Source organism: Phalangium opilio, unplaced genomic scaffold, assembly GCF_054372755.1.
Source record: "Phalangium opilio isolate 3A_F unplaced genomic scaffold, DU_Popi_V2 ptg000209l_1, whole genome shotgun sequence".
NCBI lineage: Eukaryota > Metazoa > Arthropoda > Arachnida > Opiliones > Phalangiidae > Phalangium > Phalangium opilio.
The window spans coordinates 15,342,845-15,362,445 of NW_028324217.1; the positions used below are offsets into that span (position 1 = coordinate 15,342,845).

Genomic DNA, 19,601 nt, shown 5'->3' on the forward strand with positions numbered 1-19,601 from the left:
ATATTTTAAGAAATTCGAAAGCTGATATTAAGGAGCATCCATTTATTAAGGTTCTTTACCTCCTAGCCTATTCTTATCTAAGGTTTTATATCAATACATATATACGATTAATGATTAGTATTGGAAATATTATATTACAATAAATAAGTTATAGTTTTTAAAATAGCTTCCTTTCAACATCTACGTTGATATTAAATTAGGATTTTGTTTCTCAAAGGAAAGACTACTATATGTTATAATAACGGGAATCATGGTTGACTTATTGTTTCAGAAACTTTAAATCATAGATCATCCATTTAAATCCATAGAAATCTACAGCTAACAGTGAAGTTGTAACCGTTCATTAATTTTAAATTTTATGTCTTGGGGTTACATTCTACTGAAGGTCAAACTCAAGAACCTTTCACAGTTGCTTTCAATTCTCTTCACTTACAATTAACTCAGTAGTACTATTCGATATATTTTACGTTTTCACTGTGTCAAAGAGATATAAATTAAATTTCAAAATGATACATATTTAATAATTAAACAAGCATCTACCATAAGTTAATACGAAATGTTCCATAAGTTTGTCACTGGTTACTGAGAGCTTGACATGAAGGGACGTAGGTCAACGTCATAGACTCTCGTAAAGCGACGCCTAATGAGGAGGCTAGTAGGTAGATTTTGAGAGTTCAACATAATTGCCGCCGTTGGCGCCGATGTCGCTGTTGCCGCCGTTATCGCTGAAGTCGCTTCAATCTCCCCTCCGACGCCAGATATTTCATGCGCGCCTTGTCTTTATTGACTTTGATAAGGGAAAACAAATGTTAGGCTTAAGACTGAGCGGCATATTTCCACAACTTCACCTGAAACTAGAATTCATTACATCATTATTTTGTGGCGCCCGATATTTGTGGGCGCCTTATTGACATTGGCGTGATAAGGAGGGAAAATTGGCGTGTAATTTCAAGATAACGCCACTGAATTCCCGTTGGCGTACTTTATCATATTTTAAGAGGGCAATGTTAAATCTATACTTTCACTGATAATAGGACCTTTGATAGGGATGTTATCTTACTCTTACATGTTAGGCTTAACACTAGGTGCCATATTAACTTTCGATGACGTGTTTCCCTCGTATAAAAGATGTGGTACCTATTATTGTTATTATTGTTATTATTTTTATTAACGAAGTAAGCGGGGAATATGAATGTAGACGGTAAGAAGAGAATAAGTTTTCAGTTAGGACAGTGTACCTGATTCCTCACGAGGACAGGAGAAACCATGAATTTCGTAACATACAGTGGTTTAGAATGCAAATAAAGTGTAAATACAAACACATATTAACTCCGATATTGGAGTTGAAAATTTAACGTATCGCACCCCCCCCCCAAAAAAAAAATTTGCTTATTTCTAAAGTAAACATGAGTAGACTATAAAAAGACCCCCAAAGATTAGAAAACATTTTATTTTGTTCCTGACTCCAGTTTTTGGATGTTCTCGAGCTATTATCCTGAACTTTTACCGATAAAAGTATCTGCAAAGGGTGAGATTTTTTCTTTCTTTCACAAGTCTCGTGAAGAGATATATTTAAAGTTTAGTTTTTGTAAACTTAAATTGTAAGAATGTTTGAGTGTAACGTTTGCAAGAGTCAGTATGCAAGGAATAAGGATCTCATGAGACATAATCGTGAAAAACATGAGGGAATTAAATTCTCTTGTGATGACTGCTCTGCAACTTACACAAGGCGTCAAAACTTAGTAAGTCACCAGGCCAAGTTTCACGGTGTTAAGAGACGTAAAATAGTAGACCCCAAGGACGCTTCTGGCCCCTCGACCCATAACAACCACTCTGTTACCTACCCCGCTCCTATGATCGACGCCGAAAAAGTTTCGCCAGCTCTCACTCTAGACGACCTGACAAGGCAGGAAACGGGGGCTCGACGCATGCTGATGGACCAAGGGAAAGTTCATGATCCTGACGAACTGGACGATCTAACTAGTCAGGAAAATCAGGACTTACAAGCCCTGATGGACAGGGAGGAGACCAAGCGAGCCAATGACGAACCTCAACCCTTGGTTACCACACCCGTCGAGTCTCTTCCCGATCAATTGGAGGAGTTAAACGTATTGCGTAATTCGATTTTCTGCGCTAGATTTGCGCCGGCAGCCGTGGAAACTAGCCCGGAACTTTACATTGGTAGACATAGAGCCGCCATAGAAAATTACTTAAGAAACAAACTAGCTCAAGATAGGGGGATTAAGTGGTATTTGACGGTTAGGGCTCGCTATACACGCGAATTGGGAAATTCGGAACAGGATGTAGAAACTCTAATATACCATAGAACGCACAATCTTATTATTTTAACCCCCGACGTTATTCCGGGACAAATAGCTCACGGGATAGTAACATTAAAACTGTTAATGGAAGAGTTTGAAACGCAAGGTAGTGGTTGGTCATTAGATAGAATTATGTTTATACAAATTAACATAATTACATATATGCCTTTAAATGGGGGTACGTATTTCGAAACCCCAAAAAACTCGTGTCTAAGAAAGCTATTCTTAATGTTAAAAACCATGATAATAAGTGTTTTCTATGGTCAATTTTAGCTCATTTACATCCTGTAAATTTTAGAAATAACCCGAATTGCGTAGAAAATTATCTCCCTTATCAAAACGAGTTAGACTTGACGGGAATCACATTCCCTGAACAAGTTAATGTAGCTGAACAGTTAACATTTATGGTTATGAGGATGAGGTTTTCCCACTTTATGTGAGCTCGAACAGGGTCAACGATGCGCGTCAAATAGATCTGCTGCTACTATCCCAGGGGGCAGAGAAGCATTTTTGTTTGATTCGTAGCCTGAGTCGGCTTCTATCGTCATTCACCGCACATAACGGTAGAGCCTTCTACTTTCGTTATTGTCTGCACCGTTTCTCCGGCTTCGGGTCAGAACAAAGACGTGTAGAGCACGTCAAAGAGTGTAGCTTACACGGCCCCCAGAAAATCAAAATGCCTGTCAAGGAGCCCATCCTAGAGTTCAAAAACATCGCCTGGGAGCAAAAAGTAAGTTTTTTCATCCACTTTTGGTTTTACTAATACATAAGAAGCGCGCGATAAAGTGTGCCATGAAAAAGAAATGTTAACTATTTTTATTTCCCTTAGGTTAAATTCGTTATCTATGCGGATTTCGAGTCAATCTTAAGTAAAATACAGGGCTGTGATCCGGACGCTACCCTCTCTTCTTCCACGAAAACCTCCCAACACGTAGCCTGCGGGTTCAGCTACGTCATCGTTGGACCAGACGGTCCAGTGTCAAAACCAGTGACGTACAGAGGAATGGACGCGGCGGAAAGGTTTTTACAAAACCTTATTCGTGAAGATGAAATCATCCAGGGGAAAATAAAAGCCAACGTACCAATGAACCTGACAAACTCGGAAATGACGGAATTTGTATCAGCCCAAGTCTGCTACCTATGCGGGAAGGCGTTCACCCATGATAACTGCAAAGTTCGGGACCACGACCATACAGATGGGTCCTACAGGGGAGCGGCTCATAATACCTGTAACCTCAAGTTGAAGACATTGAAATTCGTTCCGGTGTTTATGCATAACCTATCCCGCTATGATGCTCACTTGATAATGGACAAAATCGGACTTTTTAAGAGAGAGCAAATTAAGTGCATCCCGACGAATTCCGAGACTTACATTTCGTTTTCCTTGGGTAATCTACGCTTTCTAGACTCTATCAGGTTTATGCCAGCCTCGCTCGACTCCCTCGCTTCCAACTTGGCCAAAGAGGTGCGGACAAGTTCAAATGCCTAAACTCTGTCTTCAAACCGGACGAAGTGGAGCATTTACTGAGGAAACAAGTCTACCCGTATGACTATTTCGATCGCGAGGAGAAATTTGACGAGACGGAGTTACCACCGAAGGAGGCTTTTTTCAACTCGCTCATCGATGAAAAAGTTAGTGACGAGGATTATTCCCAAGCCCAAACAGTTTGGGAAAATTTCAAGATCGCTAACCTCGGCGAGTATCATGATTTATACGTCAAAACCGACGTTTTACTCCTGGCTGACGTATTTGAAAACTTCCGAGCCATGTGCTTGGAATATTACAAATTAGACTGCGCTCACGCCTTTACCGGTCCCGGTTTTGCTTGGCAGAGCGCTTTACGTATGACTGGAGTTAAATTAGAACTTCTTTTAGACCCTGATATGCACCTATTTATCGAGAAGGGAATTAGGGGAGGAGTTTCTCTGATAACCCACAGGTTGGCTGAGGCGAATAACAAACATCTTCCTGAAACCTACGACGCCTCGAAACCTAGTTCCTACATCACTTACCTGGACTGTAACAATCTTTATGGAACAGTTATATGTCAGCATTTACCTATGAGGGGTTTCCGATGGTTGCAGCCATGTGAAGATTTCACCAGAGAAGTTATTCTTAACCATCCCGACGATGACCCTCAGGGTTTCATTCTAGAGGTGGATCTTGAATACCCGGACAGTTTACACGTGGAGCATAATTGTCTCCCCCTCGCCCCTGAAAGACGTGTTGTTACCGCCGGCGAACTATCACCATATTCAATAGATCAATTGAACAAACTAAAACTGAAAATTAAAGATAGTCTTCCCAAATTAGTCCCCTCGCTTTATAACAGAGAAAAATACGTGCTCCATTACCGAAATCTAAAGTTCTACCTCGCTAAAGGTATGAAATTAGGGAAGGTTCACCGTATTTTCACGTTTGAACAAGGGGCCTGGTTAAAACCCTTTATCGAGTTTAACACGGAGAAGCGGAAGATGGCCGCTAACGCGTTCGAAAAGGATTTCTTCAAACCATGCAACAACTCTGTGTTCGGGAAGACGATGGAGAATCTACGTAACCGCATAAATTTCGACCTTGTGCAAACTCGGGAGATGGGCAATCAAGAAGGCGAGTTCTCCGGCGTTCGAAAGGTTAACAGTTTTCAAGAACGACCTAGTTGGAATTCACCAACTGAAGAAATCCTTAACCTTGGACCGACCCATTTATACGGGCTTCACCATTTTAGACTTGTCTAAACTGGTTATGTACGATTTCCATTACAACACCGTGAGAGCTAAATATGGAGAAGCCGCCAAGCTTCTCTTCACAGACACAGATTCCCTGACCTACCAAATCTCCACCGACCATCTGCCCCGAGACTTCGCTGAAAACAAGGAGATGTACGACTTCTCCGATTACCCTCGAGACCATCCTTTGTTCAGCGAGGAGAACAAGAAGGTTCTCGGCAAGTTCAAAGACGAGCTTAATAGAGTACCGATTCGGGAGTTCTGCGGACTCCATCTTGTCGTCGAAAGGGGAAAAGAAGACGGCGAAGGGAATTTGCCGTCGTGTGGTTAAGAAGAAGATTCGTCATGCCGACTACAAGGAGTGTCTACTTCAACGAAAACTCACCGTGGAAGAGATGAAAAGAATTGTGAGTATGAAACATGAACTGTTTTCCGTCACCCAAAAGAAACTTGCATTGAACCCGTGCGATGACAAGCGATACATCATCGACGGTGTGTCTACTTACTCGTTAGGACATTTTAAAATTAGGGATCTATAGAAGCGAGTTTTCCTCCGTGGCATAGCCCGGTTTCTCGCTTTATGTAAATTATTTTTTCAAATATCTTAGAACTGTGTAACTTTAATATCTTAGAACTGTGTAACTTTAATATCTTAGAATTGTATAACTTTTTTAAAAATATCTTATCTTTCGTGTAAATTTGTATATGTAAATATGTATAAACTTGCTATTTTTTTTCTTTTTTATAAATTTTTGAATGTTGTTGAAAATAAAATAAATATAATTATGTTAAAGTATTCTCACTATTTCAGTTCTGTTCAAAGTTTCACTAAGGGATAGATTACATCACTTTGCATACAGTTTTTCAAAAATGCACTTATTCTCCTAAACAAAATGAATTATCGTACCATCAATGATTGATAAGTCACAACTCTTACAGGGAAGGGACTGATTTCCGAATTCCAATAGCTTTATTTGTTTACATCCTTATCAGCATGATAAGGAACTGTCGGCGGGAGGGGAGATTGAAGCGACTTCAGCGATAACGGCGGCAACAGCGACATCGGCGCCAACGGCGGCATCGGCGGCAACGGCGGCAACGGCGGCAATTATGTTGAACTCTCAAAATCTACCTACTGAGGCTTAGTACAGATTAAACATGAAGATGGACTTCCGTGTAAAATCCGTGTAGTTAATTCTCTCGTCGTTCTCTAACTAGATTTCAGTCTCTAGAATAACGAAATAAAGGAAGTGTTATACTTATGGAACATATGTCATGCACTTATGATCTACATATTGACTAAAAAATACGAGCCTTTTTATCCGTCCCAGAATAATCTCAGAAGATTTTTTTACCATTGTACCACTTACACGGAACAGGTATCTTAAATAGCACATAGAAAGTTAATCAAGCTAGATTAGGTTTGTTAATACCAAAAATAAATAGGGGAAAGTGTCGGACTTTCTCCTTCGTCTGTGACGTACATTTGGAGGTGTGAATGCATACTCGCAAAATCTGTTTCATCCCCCTCCCCTATTCACCACGTTCCTAAGATAATTTTTGATATTGCGCGTGAAGAAGTAGTGCGGTTTTATTTTACATTAACTGTTGAGTGAGGCTAACCGTGGCCACTGCAGTTTATCGCCACAATTTAATTTGATGATGTAAATAATTGTCTTAATTTATATGCTAATATTGATGTTATTTACTAATATTAAAACGTTTTAGCTTATAATGACAACCCAGGACCTAAGTTTAAACGAAATTCTTAAGGATTTTAACGAGGAGTTTTTTGAATTAAATGATTTCAAGAACATCTGCGGCAATTTTAATTTAATTTCGGCGTGCTAACGTTTTAAAGAAACTTTCACCTCGTTCAAACGCGAAAATAACACTAAAAGTAGAACAGAGCGCGGAGGCTGTGACTCTTCCTTGAGATACGCCTATGCCAAATTCTCTCTTTTGGTGGCGTACGAGCGTTATTTTAGGGAAAAATGACATCATCAACAACAAATGTGATTGACTGAAACCATTTTAAACATCTCTCGCGCGCTTGAGCGTCTCGAAAGCTAAGGCAAAGGCAGGAAAATATTGCAGTCCGACACTTTCCCCTATTTATTTTTGTTAATACTTTTTATTATATATATATTGAAAATTAAATTCTTGGATGTTCTAAAAATACAAGAGTATATCATGTAATATAGTATATCATACTCCATTATTTATTCTTCTTGTAAACCTTCCTTGACGGCGCAAAAGTTCTTATTCAGATACTGATGGACTAGTTCGCAACATTTCTAGACACTCTTTTTAAGAATCTTCATCTATATTTGTTTCTCTTAACCATAGCCAATCGCAGTATTTCTCTGACCAGTATATGGTCCAGTTTGAAGTCAATGTTTAGAGATTGGGTTGAAAACTAGGAGTATGAATAGTGAATGAAGGAATCATTGCTAACAACAAAACGAAGGTGGGTACTCATGCAGATGGGCTACGCACCGATTTCCGGAAACCGCCAACGTGGTCCGGAAATTACAAACATGTTTGCTTCCATAAGCAAACTGCGAATTTACCCTATTATAATAACGGATACCAAGACAGAAACGTTCATTGTAATACCTCTCCATGAAATACGTCACTCGGAGGAGGAATTCTTGAACTTAAAGAAAATGAAAGGATGGTACTCAATCCTAGCTTTTGGGTAGTACTTTTCGAAGAAGCCCGTCAATAATAATGTGAAATACAACGCTGCAGAAGTGTAATTAATTCAAAATTAATTTGTGTTAATAATGAATTTTGGAGCTTTTAAGTAATTGTGTTAAGGGCGTTTTTTCAATGACCCAGAAAAAAAATATACATGCGTAGTATAGAGGGCACCATCCCTTTTATGCGCTGAGGTTATAGAGGTATTTACGAATGGAATATATATACTGAATAGTAGACGTACTAGCAAAATTTCCACCGATGTTTTGAGGTTATTGGAGTTCGCTAAGTACGTCATTTATTTTTTATACGCGAATCATTTTATCCCTTTCTGTTAAACGAATCGTCAACATTTAATGATAGATTATTTTTCACTCGTAAAAATGAATGGAATGATGTTCTTTTTCTCAATATTTATTTTGAATAATGTATTTAAAAGTGGTGATTTTTCACCGCTAAGCCCATACCGGAACTACGATTTGATTCTTCAGCCTTATGACGAGGAAGACTTCAATTTAATAGAAACCTTATCGGAGTCAATCGAAAATGTCGTAGAGTTTGCCGGTATTCTGTTTGAGCAAACTGTATTAGCCATTAAAAATATTAAATTACCCAAGGCGCAATTATATACTGATTTACCGCAAGCGGGATTCAATACTGTAAGTATATACCGAGAATTTAAAATAGCTTTGCCAAGTATTTAAGTGGAATCGAGTTAGAATGATCAGAGAGAAGAATGAGACCATTTTCAGCCCTTTCTTTAATAACTCTTGAACTGCATGTTATTTTACTAGCACTATTTTTCTCATAAACCAGGGATAGATCTAATTTTAGAAGTAGGAATGGAGAACAGAGTAACCTGGGCACATCAAAGTCCTGGACCCCCTTCCCCGGACGGGGGTATGAAATAGAGGCGGCTCATAGCGACAAAGGTAAAAAGGAATTGGAATAACATATTTTTCGCCTTCCTCGTCAACAACGTCATCAAAACGTAGTTTAAGTGAGCCAATAAGATAAGTTAAAATTTTCTTTACGTGTTGGAGGGAGAGGCTCTATACTGGGCTATGAGTCGGACTGAAGTAAATACCATCCGTTCTCCATTCCTGCTTCTAACATTACATCTATCCCTGCATAAATAAAATAACACTTTGAAAACTATGGATGGCGGATGGATAGTTAAGTCAACCAAGAGTCAAAAATAGTATTATTTTAACTAAGGTTTGTGGTAACCACAGAGGGTAAATTCCAATAGGAAGTGGTCATATAAATTAGCACTATAATAAGAAATTAAGTATTTATATACAGCGAAGCCCATATTCTTCTCGTAACAGTCGTGATCTCAAAAATTATTTGAAGATATCTAGAAATAACGCGTAGTAGTTGAAATCACAATTATTATGGTGTAATTCAAGAACCTAAATTAATAGCAACCGAAAGGCTAAGTGCTAGGCTTCAAATAAGAGTTTGACTACTAAAATTTGGTTGATTCAATGAAGACCCAATCTTTTAACTCACAGTTCCACACAATTTTGAAATCGAGTAAGGAGATTAAAATTAACGTCAGAAGATGGTCTCTCCGTCTTATGGACCTTTCAAATTATTCGTAGCCACAGTCATTTGATTTAACCTAGCATAAAATTAAATCATATTTGATAGTACATGGACACGAAGTTCTTTCAAAATACATTTCATTCAAATCCTCGTATTAGAGTGAATTAATAAGTATACAGCTGCGATATCCGGTGGAGGAGCATACGGTTCAAACTAGCGATGGCTATATATTAGGATTGGAGAGAATTTCTCCCAGGACTGGGAACGCTCCAGTAGTACTGATATTTCACGGATTTCTGGCTTCAAGTCAAATGTACGTCATAAATTCTCATCCTTATCAAAACCTTCGTAAGTTCACTAAATATCATTCTCAGTAATAGGTTTGCTATACAATTTAATTTGGCCATTTCAGCTACCATTTTATCGGACGAAGGATACGATGTGTGGTTGGGTAACTTCAGAGGATCGCCATATTCAAGGCGACACGTAAAATACACCGAGGATGAGCCTGAATTTTGGGAATTTAGGTAAATGTTTAGTACATTTGTTATTCGTCTATTGACAAGAACTATAATTTTTTCTATATCTATTTGGAACGCTAATTGAAGAAAATTTAGAGTTTCAGTGTGATCAGATCATGATTAAACACTTATATCACACCTGTTTGTTCGAAGAGTTTACTATCGAGGTAAAATTTATAATTGCCTAATACAATTAGGTTTAGGTGATGCCAGGAGTACATTAAATAGGAGTTAATTAGAGCAAAGCTTTATAATGTCACCAGCGTGGCAATGAAAATGTTCCTAACGCTTCCCCATTTAAGCACACACCGGGTTGAATATTCTTTCCCATTCTAAAGTTGAGAAGTGTCAATAATATATAAGAATACATTTTGTAATGGATATTGAGGTCACCATAATTTTACCCGTCAAAATTAGAATTTTAAAAGCCCTTACTAGCCTCTGCCTGTATCTACTTTTTTACCTGGATTATATTCTCTCTCGTCGCCTATTCTCTCTCACCGACTCTCAGAAAGTGACAAAGCCGAGGACAAAGCCTCCTTTAGCTAGAGGAACATTTATTGTATATTTTTTTCGGATGACAAGAATCGAAAATTACGCATAAGCGCGCTGTGGTCACATCGATAGAAAAATTCATAGTCAATGCCAACTGGGAGAGGCATATGATGTAAACTTTGGTCCGGTTATAAGCTTCTGATCCTAAAAACTGATTCTTATAAATTATTGCTTATAAAAAGGAATATAGACTTATGAACTTCGTCGACATTGAAAGCAGATGTGGTGATTTCACTTCCCAAAACCTCTTATTTATGTGTGAAAAACATTTTGTCTTCTAGTATAAACGAAATGGCTTTGATCGATATTCCTGAAGTGGTGGATTACGTTTTAAAAATCACTGGTAGAAAATCTCTATCGCTTTGTGGTCATTCAATGGGAACTGCTGCTTCATTTGGATTTCTGTCCAAAAATCTTGATTACGCCTACAAGGTAATTAACTAATAACTGCACTCTGAAGTAAGATGGTGAAAAACTACCCATATAGTTGAATTGGACAATTAAGATCTTTCTTTATTTCTCTAATTTCACAACTGTGTCAGCTTTAACTCCCTGCGACAGAATCTTAGCTTTTCACGCATGCGCTTGGAAAGCTTACACGGACACTTCTTACGCCTGGTCCTTCTAAAACTTTGCTGAATTCCTAATTTATTCCAGCAGTTCTATATGTTTAGTTGATGAGTCTCCGTTATATTAAGAATAATATGGGGGATATAAAACTTTAGTATGAATCAATATCTAACTCATACCGGGACGACTTTTGTTGATCCAGCACCTGGAGTTGAACTAGGATTAATTACCAAAAATAGAAATATTATATTTCCATAGCCTCGTCTTTTCTATATTACACGAGTTTCTTATTTTTTCTGTCGAGCTCGAGAGGTCGGTTATTTCTTTATTAAGGTACTTCCTTATATAGTTTTGATGTGTAGCGAAGGACGTCTGACTCTCAGCCGTCACTTTCAGGTTTCCTGTACAGTACACCAAACACGATATACTAGTAATCATTTTAGCAATGTCGAGGGCAGGGGTTTTAAAGATTTCACGAAATCCTTGCGTACTATTGGGTCGAATCCCATTGGATCGAATGTCTTATTCGATCGAATCCAAACGGACCGAATACCTACATTTGGGCGGTTTTCCAATAATGAATTTTCTATTCATTTCTGTTTTTTTCCCCAAATTGTTGTTTTTTAAGTTTATTATTTATTCGTATGATTTAATAGTTTTTATTGTTGGAAATTGTGAAACCTAACGAAACCTAACCTAACAAACCGAACCTAACCAACCTTTACCAGGTCTCCCTCCCAAGTACTGACGGCGCTCGATTCTGTTATACTTCTTCGATCATCCAACACACTCTTTCCATTGTGCTACTGGAGCTCGGCAGCTCAAGAAAAACGCTATGATTTTATGTGTGTAAACCCATCCCATTCAGTCGAAAGCTCATCCATTTAAACATTCCCATTCAGCAGAAAATCGCCCTTCACGCTATAAATTGTATAAAATTTGGCTACTGTTGTACAAATCTGAATCTAGTCCAACGGAATTCTATCCAATGGGAGTATATACAAAAGAGAAAGCGTGAAAACGAGGTGAAAAACGTTAACTCAGAGTGGATACTTAATAGAATCTGTTCTTACGATCGAGTGAAAGATTTATAAATTCTCGTTATTAATATTTTACAAACACTTCATTTTAATCCTTGTACGACGATGTTATCCTAAATGGAAAATTAAGATAAATCAAAATTAAATATAAAACAAAAGGCTTGACTGAGTCTTGGAGGCGTAATATATGGTTGATGAAATCCGTTTCGAATAATTACTTTCATCTCCATGCCTATTTTTTGAAAAGGAATCTACTCATAATCATGCGCACCCTCAAACAGTGCTACTATATTTTCTTTGCCGTAAGCTAGCGATCGACCCCACGATTAAATTTTAATTGAAGTATTCTTTTTATTAAATTTATCAGAGATAAATTGCATTGTGTAAACTGCACCTCTGGCTTTTTTTGTCCCTAGGAATGCTAGAGATTTTTACCGGGCCTTTTTCGCCTGTAATTATCCATTTTTTTTAAGTATTTTCTAGGATAAGCTACTTTACCTCGTTTTTCTGCAAGGGTCAGTGTGATAGGATATGCTGAAGAGTAGTTTTCCGATCATTCGCAAACGAAGCACCTATGCATTTCCGCCAACGCAGAATATCCTATTCCGTGAGCCTTCGGGCGAGCGCTATTATTGGGAAAGGATTACCTAACTGAATAGATTTATTATTGTCTAGTTTCTATCACGCGCTCTTGTGACTTTCAAATAGCATTTATAACAAACACGGACAAGGGCAGCAAGGAACGGATATTATAAAACTTTTTTGTATTTGTTATTTTATAATCCGTTATATTAAAACCGCAAAAATATCCCAGAGTCGTCGCTTCGAATAGTTATTAAAATTTCACATTAAATTTATTCTAGAATTTTTTAACGTTTTTCTTAATTTCAGATCAATATATTTCTAGCCTTAGCTCCAGTGGCGAAAACAACGCACATGACTTACCTATTAACTAATTTGTCTCCAGCATCTAACGTTATTACCGTAAGTATAGGGAATAGAAATGTACCATGTCGAATGTTTTGAAAGTGTAAATCACAGCCAGTTGAAACTATAACAGAGAAATTTTCAGCGTTGGCGTTTTGGTTTTAGGCAGCACTTTTTCATAGGGCTAGGCTCGCATAAACAGAATCTAAACTGGTTTATACATCCAAAATATAACTATTATTAAGTAAGCATTCAATAGGCAAATCCCTTATGGAGCCAAGGTATCCTGTTGAAATGGTCACTCCGCCATGCCCACATTAAGTTGCTAAACGTAAGCGCCCGAATTTTTTTGTGTGGGCTACTTATTTGATATGATGATAAGCCTTTAAACATAAATCAAAACTGTCTGCACTTTTTCATAGGGCTAGGCTCGCTTAAACAGAATCTAAACTGGTTTATACATCCAAAATATAACTATTATTAACTAAGCATTCAATAGGCAAATCCCTTATGGAGCCAAGGTATCTTGTTGAAATGGTCACTCCGCCATGCACACATTAAGTTGCTAAACGTAAGCGCCCGCATTTTTTTGTGTGGGCTACTTATTTGATATGATGATAAGCCTTTTAAAACATAAATCAAAACTGTCTTGATAGAACCAAGAGTTAACAAGATGGCCCAAGGGCTGGGCCTTAATTGCAGCCGCATCGTTATCTATTTAATTCGCACATAAATAAAAAGACCAAAAGACACAAACTCAGAAGTATCCGACCCCAAAAATACAGAAATAACCAACCTAACAAATAAATTAAAGGAAGAAAACTCGCTATTTCTGTAAAGTCCTAGTGGTACAGTGGTAAAGTGTCTTACTACTGTGCGATCGATCCGGGTTCGAATCTCGGCTGCGACCAAGAAAATTTTAAATAAAATTTCAAACCGAGCTCAGTTATCCTTATTGGTGGGTTTGAGGTGCCATCGAATTCCTTTGAGGCTAAAATCTAACGATAACGAAAGTGACAACCCCGGCCACTACTACTACAACGGCTCGGGTCAAACTAAGAGCCTATCGTATATTACGACGTGGCTAAAAAGTATCGATAAGAATGAGGTTATCATTTGACTGAATGACCAGGTATTGATTTTTTTCAAATCAAAACTTATAGACAAAGTTAAGAGAACAACGTCTCATTTCCGTATTCCATCTGTAATCAATTTATTCCCTTTCAATTATTTTAAAAAATTACTTATCTCGGCTTTTTGATCACAATTCCATTCCCCTATGATATTCTATCCCTACATAATTTACATTTGAGAGAGTTCGTGTTCGACATTGCGTTTTGAAGGGCCCTTCAAAACATAGCACGTCCTCGTTCATGTAGAATTGAATGACTGGCGCAAAACTAGCAATTTATCACTCCTCAAAATTCGTAAAGGTCTATTTTAAGTCTTACCCTTTCGTAGATGTGGAATATGAAAAAACTTTAGCATTAAGGCAGACTGCCATGCTAGGAAATTTCAATCTCACCTACAAGCAAAGCTAGACGAAGCTTCAGTACACTACGTGCGGTATGTTAGACAATTCTACTGTGCGTCTGACATTCTAAGCTTTGTCTTTTGCGTGTGAGAAAAATTACCATGTGTGGCGGCTTATGCGTGATTTTTTAGATGATCTATAAAACACTAATGCAACTTTTAACCTGAACAGATATTGTCGAGTCTAATGGGAACGCAAGGAAAGTTACTTCCAGGCATGGAGAAATTTGACAGTCTCATTTCTGGTGTATGCAAATTAAACATCTTGAATTCTTTTGTTTGTCAAACCGCTTATTCAATTCTATACTCCATAAGATCCAAAAATGTGAATGAGGTACTAAAATTTCTTTCTAATGAAGTATTGAAAAAATATTAATTACTAATCGCATTTATTAGACTTTGTATCCACTTATTCTTGCTCAATTTCCGTCAAGCACATCAACGTATGTTCTAGTACATTTTAGCCAGGTAAATAAAATCTCTAAAACTCAATGGAAAGCACTTGATTTGCAACGAATAGAAAAATGTTTTCCCATCGCGAACAAATAAATATCCAACCGTAGTAACTTGAATCAGGAGAGGTTTAGGACTAAACAAATCCTTTTTCAGAACGTTATGTTTGAAACTAAATGGCCCAAGGTCTGGGCTCATAATATTAGCCAAATAGTATTGCACTTTACAGGTGTTAAGAAAACTTGAGTGCTTAAATTATTACCAGCAACCAACATGTAACCCTTAATAACCGGAAAAGAAAATTTGAGTGAATAGTCCCTCGATGCACAACCATTAAGAGTGCTCAAATGAATACCCCTAACCCAAAATATAACTCTTAATAGACGTAGTGTTCAGGCATTTTTATTGATTTGCCCCTCGAATCGCTACCCTTAACAGTGTTAAAATAAATTAACTTTTAAGAACCCCGGGCAAGTTAATATTTGTTTTAAAATTCTTCTCGTTTCTTGGCAAAATACACGTAAGTTACCTGAGGAGTGGAAGCTGTGGCCATAATAGGAAATATAAAATGTTATCTTTTATGTTTTTCATCAGAACAGTTCGTTATTGCAATATAGTTTTGGATGTTAATTTTCCATATTATAAAAAAAACATTTTCTATCCTAATTTAAAGATTCACAAGATAAACTTCATTTGTCATTTATCCTACATCGACTTCTCTACTCCTTTTTGAGTAACTAACGATATGATTACTGTATTTGTAAAGATTTGCCATTATTTCTAATACAATGGGATAACGTTCTAAACTTTCGCTCCGTATTAACTATGATATATTATATAATGTATCGACTTCATAAAAAAACAAGACTTGAGATTAGGACAGCGTTTCACTTGCGAAACGTTATTGTTAAAAATAACTTTGAATACATACAAATGAATAGCACCATTGTCTTGCACAGGGCTAGCTAGAATCAGGGGCTTGCTATACTTTACTCTTAACGCAAACGCTGAACCAGATTTCAAGCAGATGACTTATAATTTGAATATTGGTTATATTTGTCAAGACAAGCGTAAAATTAAGGATGATTAAATGCGGGCTGGAAATAAATTGTCGCCGTATTTTAAATTTGTATACATAGGAGCAACGGGGAAATTAAGATTTTTAGAGTATAACTTTATATTATAAATGTTTTAACAAATATATAATTAGCAGTACTGTTATTTAGTTAGTTTATCGCTTTGAAATATTAACCTATTCATTTTAAATAATATTGAAAATCAGAAACCACTATATTAGTAAACCATTCTGTAGATATACTAAACTATTGAAATTTTTCTTTCTTCGAAGTTAGTTCAATCTGACCGATTTCAAATGTTCAACTTCGGATTTAAAAATGAGATAATATACCATCAGGTAAAGTACAAAGATGCAGGAAAGTCATTATTCCGTTACAATATTGCAGTTAATCTTAACCTTAAAACCTTTGTACTGATTTCTTTTATAATTTTAAGTTAGTTCACACTATTTATGCAATGTGTTTAGTTAGACTTGATTGCAATATAACTACCGGCATCTGTTTAAAAATTTCAAAAAAATATTTCATTATCTAAAATGCAATTTAACAATTTATAACATTTAAGGAACAACCACCCAGCTTCCCTGTTTGGGAGATAAAGACACCAGTAGCGTTGTACAGTAGCGATATCGACGTATTTGCGGATCAAAGAGACATTGAATTTCTACGTCAAAATCTTCCAAATAAAGTTGAAGACTACATTGTAGACAAAATGGAAGAATTTGGACACTATGATTTCTGTTTGGGACAAAACGCTCATAAACTGATTTACCCAGCAGTTTTGCGAAAATTGAACGAATATGGGCGATCGCAATAAATTAATTAATAAAAATTAATTTCACTAGCTAAATAATTTTTAATTTCTCCATGCCATATGGCTTTTAATTAACAGTATAAATTTAACTTTCTCCTTGTCTGCGTAATAGGAGTATACAGTGTTACAAATGTATTATTGCTTCTATTTTAGTCAATAAATTATGTTTGTTAATTCACATTGTTTGTTGTCAATTTTTCTGGCTAAAATCTATTCTTATAATTACAATAGTCTTCAAAAGTTCAAAGTTTGACGAATGAGTACACTCTAAGAAATTAACTCAACCAAGCAGTAAGATACACTGTAAAATTACAGTCATACGAATGTAACAAGTTTCGCCGTAAATATAACACTCGATTTAGTGTTTTTCTCGATGATATTAACTAACTTGTCATTATACTTAACGGCCAAACCACAGTAGCCATTCATGACTGCTAAAACAACGGTCACAACTCAGCTTTTTTTGTTGACGGTAACCAATCATGTCGTATGGTCTCGATTGGTGGGAAACTGCTCCAACAACTTAATTGATAAAATTGCGAGACTTCAAAACAGAATTATAAAAACATGTCTGAAACGAAACTACCGCTTCCCAACTAAACTCGTAAATAAGGATTTGAAGTAATTAACATAAAAGGCCTTCTCTTGGAAACAATCTTTGGGGATTACGTCTTGGTTTAAGGATTTTATGCAGGCCAGTAGTAGAGAAAATATTTTGTAGTATTCTGGAAATTTGTCATTTTATTTTTGTTGTAGCTATTTGTAAAAAACCTTTAATTTTCTGTTGTGCATGAAAAATACGGAATTTAATATAAAATTAAGCGGCACGGTTTTAAAGGGTTAGCGAGAAATTCGTATGATTTTTGTTATTCAATTTTAATTATGATGTTTCTGTGGTTACACAGCGCCGATAAAAGAGAAATTAGGTAGAAAGTTACTAGACCTAGGCCTAGAGGCCGTGGTCGGTCTCTATTCTAAACAAGATGACCCTTCATTTTACGCTTTTTACCGCACTAGTATTACTATATTCATTATTAGATGTTCCCGGCTATTTCAGAATTTTCGGAGTTTTTTTCTCATGGTTTATAAAAAACTTTCCTATAATGAATAAAATACATCAAGTAATTCAACTATAGTAACTTACTCATTAGGTTCCTAAACTTCAGTATAATTTTAATTAAGTTATAGTATAATATTAATTCAACTACAGTAAATTCATCAATTAACTTACTTGAAACCTCGTTATTTATAAAGTTATCATTCATCTCACTCGTGAAGATAGGTTTATTTTAATATTAATTAAATGACAGAATAATATTTCTTAAACTATTGTAACTTCCGGTTAATTTCAAACTTAACTAAACTAACTCATTATTTGTAAAGTTATCATAAACTACAGTATAATATTAATTCAACTAGGGTCAGCAGCCCTAATTTGGAGCATTTTTCTTAAAATCGTCATAACTTACGTTTTAGAGCTTCAAATGAAAATTTTAAGGACTCATTTTGAAGATTGAAATTTCCTCTATCCATAAAACACGGCCTCTAGACTCTATCAAAAAATCCAGAGAATATGCAAGCCTAAGTAGAAAACCTCATATTTCGCATATTTTATTTTTTCCAAACTGAAGGGAAAGTTTTCCCTTGGGTCTCGGGAAATAAGCTTCCACGGCAGTAGTACCTATTTGAGAGTTCATGCACAGTACCGCCGATGCCGCTGTTGGCGCCTGACACCAGGTTGGCGCCGTTGCCGCTGTTGCCGCCGTTATCGCTGAAGTCGCTTCAATCTCCCCGTTGACGCCAGATATTCAATGCGCGTCTTATCTTTATTGGCTTTGATAAGGGAAAACATATGTTAGGCTTAAGACTGAGCGCCATATTTCCACAACTTCACTTGAAACTAGAATTCATTGCATCATTATTTTGTGGGCGCCTTATTGACTTTGACAATGGGGTGGGGGGAGGGAAATACGTATGGAAAAATACTTAACCAATGGGGAAAATACATGTGGGGAATCCCTTGTTTTCAATGGCGCCTTCTTATTGACTTGCTGGCCATATTTACTTTTCATATATTTTGTGAGTAAATACGTACTTCCAAATCATAGGAAAATTTCTTCCTTGTGTAAGCAAAATGATAGTTGGATTGGTAAGTGTAGAAATAGGGGAAACCTATATAGCACTTCAACTTTCGAATTATCACGCTTTGGTGCATGCGCTTAATTCACTTCTAATATTGACATGATTAGAGTCACAAGGTGAATAATCTAACACCAAGGACCTAGCTTTCCAGCTTAGGAATGAGGGTATTGTGTGTCAGGTTCTCTCTAACGAACGTCTCATCTCGAGTGTTCCTAAAACTTGATATCCCAAGGCTAGGCCGAATGTATCTACTGTAGAGTAAATAATGGTTGAACACCCAAAGTTTTTCTCTCCTAACATTTTTTCTCGGCGCCAACTAACATCAGCCGCGGAAAGCTGGCTCTCACTAAAACAATTCCGCCCCCCTTATAAAAGGTACGAAACTTCAATTTTTGCGATGAGCTTCTCGGCCAATAGAGAGACCAGTGGTAATCGCGGTAAGCGACTGCTTACTTCAAATTTTGAAGGGGGCCTAATTTTGGAGGAAGGGCCTCATTTACAAAAATACGATTTTACTGAAAATATTCAAAAATTTAGTCCTGAGTCGCAGGTGGAATACCGCGGTGGCTATTACAGGTTTGGCCGGCTTTTGTTACTTTTGTAGACCGTCGCTATCATAATGGGATGGGGTTAGGTTAGTAAAGAATGCGCTTAGGGGATGGGGACCT

The 19,601-nt window shown here is 36.9% G+C and overlaps 2 protein-coding genes and 1 long non-coding RNA gene across 4 annotated transcripts; 2 read left to right on the top strand and 1 right to left on the bottom strand.

Annotated features, from left to right (window-relative positions):
• Positions 1–348: 348 nt before the first annotated feature.
• On the bottom strand, positions 349–973 carry LOC149620809 (uncharacterized). The gene is made up of 3 exons (XR_016375341.1): positions 849–973; positions 541–787; positions 349–474 (listed from the first exon to the last, which is right to left on the bottom strand). It is a non-coding gene; the product is annotated as an uncharacterized LOC149620809 (long non-coding RNA).
• Positions 974–1,448: 475 nt separating this feature from the next.
• Positions 1,449–16,964, top strand: LOC149620810 (gastric triacylglycerol lipase-like). Its single transcript, XM_089854022.1, has 9 exons — positions 1,449–1,528; positions 5,988–9,650; positions 9,715–9,829; positions 10,660–10,810; positions 12,880–12,972; positions 14,621–14,782; positions 14,845–14,916; positions 16,250–16,315; positions 16,543–16,964. The coding sequence occupies exons 2-9, from the start codon at positions 9,614–9,616 to the stop codon at positions 16,792–16,794; spliced, it is 948 nt and encodes a 315-aa protein (XP_089710148.1). The 5' UTR covers positions 1,449–1,528; positions 5,988–9,613; the 3' UTR covers positions 16,795–16,964.
• On the top strand, positions 1,479–5,842 carry LOC149620811 (uncharacterized). 2 transcript variants are annotated; one of them, XM_089854021.1, is made up of 2 exons: positions 1,479–3,051; positions 3,151–5,842. In XM_089854021.1, the coding sequence occupies exon 2, from the start codon at positions 4,089–4,091 to the stop codon at positions 5,055–5,057; it is 969 nt and encodes a 322-aa protein (XP_089710147.1). In that variant the 5' UTR covers positions 1,479–3,051; positions 3,151–4,088; the 3' UTR covers positions 5,058–5,842. The 2 variants fall into 2 exon arrangements, with proteins under 2 accessions (XP_089710147.1, XP_089710146.1); XM_089854020.1 differs by having other exon boundaries at positions 3,151–4,229.
• Positions 16,965–19,601: the final 2,637 nt, after the last annotated feature.

What these genes read in the sequence shown, in the direction of transcription:
- LOC149620810 (XM_089854022.1), top strand. Translation starts at nt 9,614, where the DNA reads ATGTACGTCATAAATTCTCATCCTTATCAAAACCTTC. An exon ending in ATCTTGATTACGCCTACAAG is followed by an intron (nt 10,811 to 12,879) that starts GTAATTAACTAA and finishes TCTTAATTTCAG; the next exon opens with ATCAATATATTTCTAGCCTT. An exon ending in TTCTAGTACATTTTAGCCAG is followed by an intron (nt 14,917 to 16,249) that starts GTAAATAAAATC and finishes CTTTCTTCGAAG; the next exon opens with TTAGTTCAATCTGACCGATT.
- LOC149620811 (XM_089854020.1), top strand. Translation starts at nt 1,608, where the DNA reads ATGTTTGAGTGTAACGTTTGCAAGAGTCAGTATGCAAGGAATAAGGAT.